The following is an 11,850-nucleotide window of genomic DNA, read 5'->3' as shown; positions in this document are numbered from 1 at the left end:
CACGCGGGAAGCATTAATATAATAACTGGTGGTTGCAGATACTAGCCTCACTTTGCAATAAGAAACGCATGTCTTGTTTCTATTGGGTGTACAGCCGGAATCTGCGGCTAGCATGTGTACAACGTGTTCCAGCTGAGAGTCGCGCCATCTGTCGTGTAAGATAGGGAGTGTGGCCAAATTGATAAATTTTGTCTCAGCGATAGTACAACTGTAAGTATTTGATTGGCAAACCATCGGTGATTTCCTCATCTCAGTTGTTATATCATCCGGGTTCCCACTGACTATCCATCACCCGCCGTAGCGACACCTGGAGAAACGCGTTTGTTTGTGGTGTTACACGTACGTCTCACTGAACATGCAGATACCCTACGGCTACGGGCACATGCCTTGCAAAGTCTCTCTAATAAGACATGCAGTCTCGTATTGAAAGTGCAGTATATGAATTTTTGATAGCATGAGATATACCTAGGGCTTGGGAGATCACAAGCACCGAATCGCATTTAGAGTTAAAGTCAGCTACGAAGGCCAAGAAAGGTCCTAGCAGATTATTGTGCTATGAACAGCTTCAATTTCAAGCCCTGCTCATTTTTAGGCCTTGTTGTATATGTCAACTCGGCCAGTCGGTATGTAATATGGCAGACTGCCACAATAGCAGCGCTGTAGCCGCAGGAGGTAGACCGAGCTCAACGAGTACTAGGGCGTAACTTTACCTATTGCGCCCAGAGATCGACTGAAATCTATACTTCGAAGACAACTAATTGGCGTGTCAATTCGCGAGCACGGCGATTGAGAGCAACATTAGTTTAATCACTAAGTATGGGAAGCATGCGTGTCAAAAAGGCGTGTTGCTTGCGTGACGTCATCACGTAGTTCATAGAAGTACATGAAATAATCAGCGAAACTCCGAAATCCCAGCTAATCAATCGTTCTATCTCACGCTGCATTACTTCGTTGTCAGTGCCGTCATTAAAAGAGCCACTACAGCCGGGTGCAAAAGTGGTATCAGAGGAAGAATAGGGGCTGAAAGGGGGGCAAGTCAACTTTGCTCCTTTATCCATCCTGATCTTCGAGCTCGTAGTGAAATAAAAGGAAATTCATTTTTGGCCAGCCGTGAATGTGTTGCAACCTCGGGGGTTCGGGCCACTTGTGAGCTTGATCATGTACGCTTATCAAGTGTTGTAGTTCCAACAGTAATACCTGCCAATGATATCGCAACCCAGACAGCCGTGAGAGTTTCAAGTCTAGGGGGGCAGAACCTAGGCCAGGTTAGCTAATACGGACTGAGTCTGGGCATGAAAACGTACTCTTCCAAACTCAGACCAAGAAACCCTCCCCAGAACAGCCATTGCGCAATCCATAGGAGCATGGTTATGACCACGACCCCATAGAGTCCCACGGGCACTTTCTGCGAAACCCGTTTGTTTATGCCTTCACCTGATAACGTGCCATACTCCTTGTCTCGTCCCTCGCCCCTCTTCAATGGTGTTTCTTCTGAGACCCGAATCTCGTCCATCAAGCTACGTGTCAGTTTCTCTTTTAGCCTCATGTAACGCAACACCCTTAGTAACTGGAAAATCGCCAGGGTATTGAAGGCAAGCCACACGAGTGCTCCAGCATACATGACGTTTGCTGACCCTCCCCTCTCCACTCTTTCCAGCCCTCCAAAATAGAAGTTGTGCTGTCGACCATAATTGACAGTCATAACCATGTAATATGATGATAGAAACTGGAGGATAATTTCCGCAAATAAGAAAGACTTTGCAGGGGATAAATCCATCGGTTCAAAGGATTTCACACCAAGTAGCAGAATCAATACCCAAGTAGGTCGGGGCATTGTGCACCAGAAGAGAATTGACTGAACAAGGGGGACGTCCTCATAACCAGGGGATGTTTGGACAAGAAACGCATTGAGCCAGTTTGCAAGAAGCTGAAGGGAGGCGACCACTATCCCGTTGAAAACCCAACACCTCGGGCTCACGTGCCATGAAAAACTGCGTACGAGTCGATGTATTGTAGTTCTCCCACCAATATATGCAGCAAGCAGAGCACTCAAATTGACTAGAGCCAAGCTTCCGAGCTTCCACTCATTCGAGGGACATGTTTCTGTTGCCCGGATAGGTTCCACGCCGGTAATGTTGGCGGCATCTGAATCTTTGGATGGTTTCATAGTCCAACGCCATGGAATTAGGTCGAGAACGGTAGGAGCGGCTAATTGACGCCAAGTATCTGGCAGACCGTGCCAGTCATGCACATTGCCACAAAGATCGTGAAGCCACTTTACATATTCTATCCGAGTTTCGAACATCTGACACGAACTTCCGCAGGATTCGTAACTTATGTTGTGGCAGAAACAAGCTCTGTCAACGGCGCGCCTGACTTTACAGTAGCCACGTGAGTCGACCTCACAAGCATCGGTTGCACACTTATCAGGAAGCTCGGCCACTCGCTTCGACATATCCGCGACGAACCTGGGCCACTGCCAATCTTCGACTGGAATATAGGCGAACCCCGTGGTTTTCAGTCTATCCGTCCAGTGATCGGACAAGGAAGTTGGCCCACAGGTGGCGTTAAGCCATAGCCGCTCTTTCGTCAAGTCTATCTGATCTTGTCCTGGCCGCGAACAAGGTTCGTTATCTGTGTCCATGGTGAAGGAGCTGCAGAAGCATTCTTTATCGAAATAATCGCCGCCTCCGAGACTACGCTGAATGAGGTCATATCCAACAGTTTCGGTGTCCAGAACGATCATGGACTTCAAGGACGCACTATATTCCCAAGGACGAGCGGCATTTCCGGTGTGCTGGGTAAGGCCTGTGAAGCTACAGGAGGCTATTACATGTTGAAATAGTTCCATCGATGGAGTAGAAGCCGAACTGGTTAGACATGCTGGTGCGTCGTAGGTTACGTCGAATGGAGCGTAGCCTTTAGCTAGCGAAGCCGGGGAGAGGTTTTGTAGCCCGTTCCCATCACCGACATCAACAAGCCACGTTCGACCGGTGATGTGACGAATCCATTGATACAGCTGCGCTTTGGCAAGTACTGATCTGCCACAGTATGGGAGATACGGCCGAACAACGTCGGGGGAGAATTCTACGCTGAGACAACTGAGTTGAGTTAGCCATTGGCCGTGTGTACAGATAAATCCGAAGTGCGAGGTGCATCGTTTGCTGGTACATTTGGTCATGACACTCAGCCACGCGGATTGATCCTGTTGAGCGATGCATTGTGGCATGGGAGTCAAGTCTTCGGGATTAACCCAGCCATTATAGTTGTTCTGGGGAGTCAAGGGCTGACCATTCCCACTATCACGACTGAGATTGATGCTGGCTGCATGGAGCGCTTCTGCGGTGCTGCTAATATTGATGCCTGCGATGATGGAGTTATTGGGGGCAATGCCTTTTGTAGATACTCCGCACACCCCGACCAGACTCCCGGCCATCAATAGTAGCACATGGAATGCGCTTGACATGTTCATCTTGCCGCTGTCTTGTGCTCGATCACCTTGGCTTGAAAGAATTCAGTCGCGGAGTGGTGTTTGCCTACATTCAGGAAATATTACTTATCCAGGGCGGGGATTGCCGTCGCATTGTTGTCGGGTCAGCCACTATCTGCGGGAACCTATCAGCAAGTGAATACGGTCACACATGCAGATCGCTTTACAGCCACGGGCGCATGTTACGAAGTAGCTACATGTAAATAAGTATCTCCTTCATTCCGTAGATACCAGTTCTGTATGCTGCAACAGAGTTGTTTCCCTATATATTACCCTTTGTGCCTCTCATTTGTGACCTCCTATGACCAGACGTCACCCCGTAACAATGCATGTCTCACAACAGACCTTTCACAGATCTTCATAATACTTCATAGTAATTAAAAGGACACATAGCCTTGTCTTCGAAAACAGAGTGACACAAGCTTCGTTAGCACATTATTGCATTCCGAGTAATCTCAATTCAAAACCTTGATTCCAGCCCCCTATAACTATTTTAAGCTCTGTAGCTATGATTTAGAGCGCGAGCAAGATAATTCAACCTCCTTCACGACATGGATTTTTCCGTAACACAAATCATCGGTACCCGAGGTCGACCTCCTTGACACGGCGGCTGCGACGGGCGGAGGCTGCAGCGGAGTCCCCGTCAGCATCGCAATCTCGACGTCGGTCGGGATCTCAGTGTCAGCATCTGACCGACTGTACTGCCACCAACGATGCGTTCTTGCAGACTCTGCCCGAGACAATCTGTACGCATATTTCCGGTAACTGGACTCGTGCGAGGCGTAACCCGCAGGTGGTTGCGGTGATGTACGAAACCAGATCGGGTATATAGTCGGTATCGAACCACACATGATGATCAGTAAGGCCTCGGTGGTTAGCAAGAGATACACATAGAACAAGTCCCAGGTGAAGTCGTTTGGGCGGCCTCCTGACTGCGTCGCTATGAAGGAGCTCTTGACAGCGGCCGCCACACCGGTTAAAAGTGTGAGACCGAGACCGACGGTGAGAATGACCTTGCGTTTTGTCGTCATGTGCAGCCGCCAAACAATGAAAATGGGCAGAATAGAGAAGACGAAATCGGCGAAAGCCTGCCAGACGGCCGTAAAGGTCGTATATCGATTGAGGCTCGTTGTATCGAGGCATGTGGTGCTTGCCTGCATTTCAAAGATCCAAATCGCGCGAGGGTCGCCGCCACACTGGAAGAGGCTGATGAAAATGTCGAGAATAGAGCTGACAGACGTCACAATTATGACGGCCCATACTACCCATCTTTCGCTCGACGACGCCGATCTAACAATACGGAGAATGGTAGCCCCAATGGCGATCTTGCCTAACGCCGTGCACACGATGCTAATGACCAGGACGACATAGCTGATTTCTATCTGAAAAGATAGCTCCGACTCCATGAGGTAGGCCACATGACTCATACCACCGCTTGCCTGGGCGGCGAACTGCACTGCGGGCTTTGTTAGTTATTGTGTCTTCAAAAACCAAAAACTAGCGGGAGCGGCGTCTTCAGGGGCATCGTGGGTCAGATCAAAGCAGCAAGGCTCAGGACGCACCGGCTATCACACTAGCAAGAAAAAACAACTACCGGTACAGAGAGAGTGTCAGTATCTGCTGATTCAACAAAAATGCTTTGACGGCGAAACCGATGACATATCAAAATGCCAGCATACCCATGAACCAGCCATTAAGCCATCGTCGAGGCCAAGACTACGTTTCTGATGTCGGACCGCCAAGCGCAGGAAGATGAAGACGGTGGATACGCCAAACTCGCTCCATATTATCGCTTCCAGCGCTGTTGCGCGACTCTCATTTGGAGGAAGCGGTGTCGACATTGACAGCTGAATCGATCGAGCTATTCAATTAGTCTTCCTTCGGATAGGGCACCGATGAAATTTGACGAAACTTGACTTTCTTCAGAGCGAGACGCCAACATCTTGTTTTAAATCTCAAGAATGGTGGGCTATATGGTTTTGAGATAGTTGCAAGGAATGGCTATTGCACCATCTTCATCGCGATTCTCGGCATTTGCCAAGATCTGGCGATAAGCTATGTTATAACGAGTGCCTCTAATGGCAAGGAATGAGCCGCCTATGCGTCGCCCAATTGACACTTGAAGATATGCTTTTGATCTACATCGTGGAGGGAGCTTGGCGGAGATGTTCCCAATCAGGATCTCTAGCCCTATCTAAATGCGCACGGGATGTAACAGCAGACAGTTGTCACCACTTTAAGCGATTGTCCGACGATTCATACAAGGATCAATGCATGGCTTGATACATGGGTATCTGCCGTGAATTTGGAATCCATTCATTATACCTTCCAGATTGACTAACTCTCCGCGCCTTTGCAGCAGATACAGTAAAACTATCACGGATTATTTTCTTAGTCTCTGCACCCCGCAGTTGGAGTTGAAGAGAACGATGGGGGTCGTCAATATCAAGTATGCCAAACTCCACGGCTTCACGCGCCTTATCATGATAGCAATAGACTGAGACGTTTCGTGGCAGCACACTTGAGGTTTATGTAGTAAGCATCCAACTTTCTGTCTGATAGTTGGATATGGATAATGGCGATGATTGGAGGTGTCCGGCTACGCATAGGGCGTATAGAGTTTTAACAGTCATATTGATATCAGACTTTGATGGAGCTTGGTCAGAGTACCAAATGCTCTCAATCTGTCACGGAATGACATAAGGAGTGCAGTACTATGCCACTACGCCACCAAAAGGTAACGACGAGTTATCAAGTCGAAGGCTTGACGTCTCTGCACTCACTATATAGTACTGTACTGTGACACAATCTTACCTGTGAAAATTGTATGATCTTTGACGAGATCTAGTGGCCCCTATCAGTGGCTATGTAACTGTTTAATCTCTGGTCTGTACGTAAACTCCAATTGTATACTTCTACATGTCATGGTCGCGACGATGCTACCACTAAGGTCCTCCTGATGTTGATATCACGGGTATCACAATAGTCCAATTGTTAACTTCAGTCTCTGCTCGCCTTTCTCATGTCACTTCATCATATTGAGAAAAGTCTGTGATTCAGCCTCCGCCCTACCCACTTGCAGGTGCGAAACCTTGTGTCGGCATTACCGAGCTGTGATGCAGATGAGACCGATGAAACAACCCCTGCCAAACTCCGCATCGTCTCGCCAGTAATATTTCGCCCGCGTGATCATATGCCGCGGCTATAGATATCTCCGCAGCAAGGTCCAAAAGCTTAAAGAAGCAGCTTCCTGTTCTGTCGTACGTATAAACCCTCATCTCCCTGAGAGTCATTAACTATCTTAACTGATACTTCTGTACCTAAATCATTCACCTTTTGTCTATTCAATATCAGCCAACCTAACACAGAATCTCCGAAGTCGATGTGTTAACGAGCATCCACTCCTGTATTATTTTCCCTAGCCCATGAAGTGAAGGTGAGCTTGTGATTGCGCCATAATAGTGGAATTAATAAGGAATACAAGGTTTACGACTTTCATGTCGTATTTAAGGCGATGTAAATTGCAAACTAAGAGTTCCACTCATAGATATGAGATTAACTAAGTAGATAAGTAGGAAGGCGAAGAAAAGATTCACCTGCTGTATGGTAGCCTGGGTAGTGCTATATAGTGGGCTATGTATAGACAAGGGCTTAGTCAAGAATATAATATGCATTGCGGTTAAATCCAGACTAGACATCTACTAATCTTCCCTCAATGCTTCTATGTTCAATATAGTGTCATGAAGTATTGTAGCAAAAAATAATAGCCCGGAAATCATGGATATTTGGATACTATCTTCAGCATGTTGAACGCATTGATTCCAGAGCGCCATGAGCCGCCACGGACAGACAGGCGATGAGTAATAAAGCCAGGTGGTTCTCCATGAGCTGGGGGGACGGGCACTCTACACTAATTGCACGTCTCCTAAGCCAGTCGCTTCAGTTGAGTTGTACCCATAGACCTAATGAGAAGATAATACAATGTTCAGAGCAGTATTCGGTCGAGTCTTTAAAATCCGTTACTCCTATTGGACGAGACGGGGTAGGTCGAGATTAGTGACTCCCTACTACCAATAATCAGGGATGTGCAGATCCGGCAAATAGAGGACATTCATACAGAACCAATCACCATCCTTTCTATTACCCCAGATTTGCCTGGCGGGATACATTAGCCAGTGCGCAACTCGCAGTATATTACAAAGGAATATAGACAGCTGATTATAGCTTCAGACTCTACGGCAGTTATATACCGGAATCTGTCTTGCCCGCATGTCAGTCTGTCAGGTTATATGGGTGTCGCCCCCTCTTAATCTAGGTAGGATTTTCCACTTCATTGTGAATTTGAGTATTCAAGTTGCCAAAGGGAAAATGAAGACTATCGCCTTGATCCTCGCGGGCACTGCCTCAGCCCTCACCGATATTGAACATAAGCCGTTTATGAGAAAAAATATTGACCCTATTGTCACTCCCGGCCGATATGTTTCTCACATGCACTCTTTCTACGGCTCGGACGTCATTACGAAAGATTTGCCCACAACAGCCCAGTTACAGAAGGGCTGTCCTTCAGGAGAGAACCCCAATGATCTCTCTATTTACTGTATGTCTTCACTGCTTGCGCGTTGTGAAGCACGACATGACTGATGGTATATCTCGACTAGGGGCTCCCACGCTTTATTACGTGAATGGGAATACATATACAGAGATATATCCTGCGACCTTTAAGACATACTACGAGCAGATTGACCATGCAGAGATACCATTTCCTCCCAACTTTTATGCCGTCGCTGGAAACGCAAGCGCTAAGAGCCAAGCTGACATAGGTTAGCATTCAACTTCCTCTGGCATCACTCGGAATCTAAGCAAATTAATACCCAGCAGACATTCACTGACGTATAACTATGACAGACGAGAAGATCACTGCCATTACTTGGTGGTGTGACGGAAACGGTCCTGAGGATCGCAATACTCGCCCTCGAGCGGCGTTCCCTCGCTCGACATGCAGTGCTCACATGCAAGCAATCCTGCGTTTTCCTGACTGTGTTGATCCCAATAAGATTACGGACTACACTTATGCCGCCGCGCATGGTGGGAGGTGTCCTCCCAATATGAAGCGCATGCCATCTCTGCGGTTTTCAATCCGCTATAATACCCGTAGTGCAATTCCACAGGGTTGGAAGGGAGTTCCTCCTTTCAAATTAGCTTGCGGCGAGGTACGCATTATTCTTCTCACTGTAGACCATCTCGCTTTGCACTCGTAACTTGATAGCACTAACCTGGATGGATAACAGATAGGCGACGGGTATTGTTTTCACGGCGACTTCGTCAACGGCTGGTACGAGGACGCGGCCAAGACCATGCTGAAAGCTAAGGGGCAAACTTTCATGAGAATAGATGGTGCGCATGGTATAGGGAAGCAGTTTAGCTCATGCAAGCCTAAAGATGCAGACCCTAATCACGGAACAAGTGACTATCTCAAGAGTTTGGAGATGATGGCAATGGAAAAATAGATCATTGAGACTGAGAGGGCGTAGTTGCATTTCTTGGGAGACCTTAGACCAGTTGTTCTGTCAGAGTCTAATTCTAGCCCTATATGAGGAGCGCATCATCAAATAGAGTTCTCTTATGCACTATCGAATGTGTTCCCTTTGTCTCGGTAAGGGGTTACTTGACTACAGTACGTCATTTCAATGCAGACATGTTGAGCATTTAACTCGAGTCTTTCAGAAAGCGGTAGAAATAAACTTAATATGTGAGGAATTCTTTCAACTGTACTTCCAATAACCTATCGTCGCACTATAATTACACTAACCATACATCCTTCATTTCCGTAGAGTGGAATTGTGAGTCAATCACATCCCCAAAGAGCCTGCCGACGCCGATCCGCTCAAAGGAGTCTTCAAACCCATAGACCTTCAGGGGCCGTATATAAACGACCTTGTACGCTGTCATACGTTCTCTCAGATTTCCCATGCCGAAGCCCTCAATTATCCCCCCAATAGTCTCAATCACCAATGCGAGGATATTGTTACTGGCTAGACATTCATCATCGGCTTGGAGTTCCGGATGTTCCACGGATGCCCAACCTGTGACAGTCTGGCATTCCTGAGGCGTAGCCACACGCCGCCACATGTTTCTGCCGAAATCTGATCTGTGATCAGTTAGCTTCGCTGCAACTAAGGCATCTTCTCTACCCCTAAACTTGTGATGAATGGATACTGGGATTAGGATCCCGCGTACACCAAGCATCGCAAATAGATTGCCGTCTCCGTATTCAATATCAGGCCAGAAGTGGCGCGCCCGACCATAATTGGGGCGCAGCTTCTTCTTCGTGACGGGAATTGGCAACATTTCTGTCAACTCGCACGAAGGATACGTCCTGTATGGCGTATCAAGCGTGGCCCATTGCACGGCCATGCCAGACCAAACATTCTTGCTTTCAAAATTGAGGCCCAGAGTGGCCATGGACGCCCAGGACCATGTGGGAATCCCTCTGACTCTACCACGAGTCCCTGGTTGTGATTGCTCCCATAGGAGCCCCTGGACGTCAGGGAGCCAGGTCCCAGCGAAGTAGCTCAGGTACGGCGAGTTAACGGAGTTTGCGCAACCGTCGGAGCTCGCAGTGTCGTCATTATCCCATCTGCGAAGTCGACGCCCGAACTCAGTTGCGACACCAGATAGGGCTATGAGGCGGTCTTCATCTATTCGCGTAAGTTCCAGTCCCGAGTATCTCTGAACAATCTCCTCCCACCTGGATACGGTCGAGGATGGCGTAGTAAAATTGCCCAGCATCATCTCGTTAAAGAACCTCTCCCTGCGGACTCTCTCCTGGAAATACCGGTGCTTGTTCTCGTCGTCATCATCGTCAACTTCTTCTTCATCAGCTAGATCGTATTGCACACGGTCACCTACAACAGATTGGGGCACGCCGGTCTGACATTGCAGAAACATCCCAGTCGCAGAGAATGCTAACAGACGACGACTGAGGATACGTTCTTGGTATACCCATCCGCGTCGTGTAAGCTCACTGTTACCGACCGTGTTTATATAGTCGTTTGCAAGGCCCTTAGCGTCGGCTCCCTGTAAGTAGAAATAGCCATTTTGCTCCCCATTAACCCCTCGATACGGGAGCCGTGTGACGCGTGTCAGGTCCGTTACTGTGACGTCGCGAAATAAGCGGCCGTCTTCAGTAGTATGCGTCGCAGCGATGGTGAGCCATGCGTATTGGTAGTACTGGGCCATTTTGACCGACTCTCGCCTCCAGTCAGCCGGATCATCTTGTACGATACATACAGAGTCAATCCATATGTACCTAACACCAAGCTGAAAGGCTAGCTGACCCGCTTCGTAGAATAGGGGTGTGATGCCATCGGGAGTGTCGCAACTGACTCCATGTGTGCACCTATTTTCGTAGTTGTCTTTAGTCGTCCTGGCAAGGAAGGTATCCCGACCCCAGCGATGACTCAGAATAAAGTATTTCCCTTTCTTTCCTTCAGTCCTCACCAAGATAAACAGTAAGTCGCATTTGTCGCAAGCTTCATTCCCACATACAGGTCGAAGTTCAATACACCGTGTTGGCAATTCGGCTAGCTCCACGTCGATAGAGTCGCATTGAGATAGCGTTCTATTGCAGCGCTCGTGGAGAAGGCTGCACTTTCCATGCCACTTGCGAATGGCCTCAATATTAGATTGCGACAGAGTTGACTTGTCTGCGAACAGATGGCCGTTGATATCCCGGGATGTGTATGCTGCCGTGCCTTCGTCGGCGGCAGTCTGGAACCAGATTTGTGGGGTATCACCATCAGACGCATCAACTTCATTTGAGTACCTAGAGTTTGAAACATGAGCGCCCAAAGACCTAATGTTGAGACCTTCGCCGGTTAACCACGGGATATGGTCAGCGCGCCGCACGCTAAAGTGCACCCAAGCTGGAGAGATAGCCATGTATAGTGAGCGGAAGATGAGCAACAGCGCATCAGCCGAAAATGGCGACACAGCCAGCTGTTCACCAGTTTTCCTCCGAAGCGCTATGTTGAGATAACTGTGTTGATTTCCATTGTCAGACGACTTCAGATGTTGGAGTAAAAGACTGCAAAAAGAGCACCCCGAGCCCGCTGAGTTTATCACGGCTTCCAGGGGATAACCCCTGTATCTGAAAGTGTTTCTTTGAAAGCACTGGACATCGAAGTCGCGACAACGTCGACAGAGTGCCATTATGGCTGCCAGCCACGCGCCCGCCGCCGACAGAACGAACGACGGACGAACGATGTCTTGCAATAAGCTTTATCTCAGCATCGGGACGAAGCGTATAGAATTCGGATCCGAAGAGGAGTTTTGGGTCGGCAGCTCACAGCGCCTAATAT

At 48.3% G+C, this 11,850-nt stretch overlaps 4 protein-coding genes across 4 annotated transcripts; 1 reads left to right on the top strand and 3 right to left on the bottom strand.

The window, feature by feature from the left end:
• Positions 1 to 454: 454 nt before the first annotated feature.
• Positions 455 to 3,575, bottom strand: F5B22DRAFT_600701 (uncharacterized protein). The gene is made up of 2 exons (XM_047974551.1): positions 1,305 to 3,575; positions 455 to 1,256 (listed from the first exon to the last, which is right to left on the bottom strand). Exons 1-2 carry the CDS (start codon positions 3,470 to 3,472, stop codon positions 1,157 to 1,159), a joined length of 2,268 nt encoding a protein of 755 aa, XP_047832410.1. The 5' UTR covers positions 3,473 to 3,575; the 3' UTR covers positions 455 to 1,156.
• A 358-nt stretch (positions 3,576 to 3,933) lies between these two features.
• Positions 3,934 to 5,454, bottom strand: F5B22DRAFT_80436 (uncharacterized protein). Its single transcript, XM_047980577.1, has 3 exons — positions 5,170 to 5,454; positions 5,053 to 5,080; positions 3,934 to 4,946 (listed from the first exon to the last, which is right to left on the bottom strand). Exons 1-3 carry the CDS (start codon positions 5,329 to 5,331, stop codon positions 3,997 to 3,999), a joined length of 1,140 nt encoding a protein of 379 aa, XP_047832409.1. The 5' UTR covers positions 5,332 to 5,454; the 3' UTR covers positions 3,934 to 3,996.
• Positions 5,455 to 7,830: 2,376 nt separating this feature from the next.
• On the top strand, positions 7,831 to 9,015 carry F5B22DRAFT_80425 (uncharacterized protein). Its single transcript, XM_047980576.1, has 4 exons — positions 7,831 to 8,087; positions 8,149 to 8,310; positions 8,396 to 8,700; positions 8,779 to 9,015. The coding sequence occupies exons 1-4, from the start codon at positions 7,859 to 7,861 to the stop codon at positions 8,995 to 8,997; spliced, it is 915 nt and encodes a 304-aa protein (XP_047832408.1). The 5' UTR covers positions 7,831 to 7,858; the 3' UTR covers positions 8,998 to 9,015.
• A 151-nt stretch (positions 9,016 to 9,166) lies between these two features.
• On the bottom strand, positions 9,167 to 11,800 carry F5B22DRAFT_600695 (heterokaryon incompatibility protein-domain-containing protein). The gene has a single exon (XM_047974550.1). The coding sequence runs from the start codon at positions 11,699 to 11,701 to the stop codon at positions 9,290 to 9,292; it is 2,412 nt and encodes an 803-aa protein (XP_047832407.1). The 5' UTR covers positions 11,702 to 11,800; the 3' UTR covers positions 9,167 to 9,289.
• Between the last annotated feature and the right edge of the window lie 50 nt (positions 11,801 to 11,850).

This window comes from Xylaria bambusicola (genome assembly GCF_022495145.1).
Source record: "Xylaria bambusicola strain CBS 139988 unplaced genomic scaffold F5B22scaffold_13, whole genome shotgun sequence".
Lineage (NCBI taxonomy): Eukaryota > Fungi > Ascomycota > Sordariomycetes > Xylariales > Xylariaceae > Xylaria > Xylaria bambusicola.
This window is presented reverse-complemented; position numbering and strand designations above follow the sequence as displayed.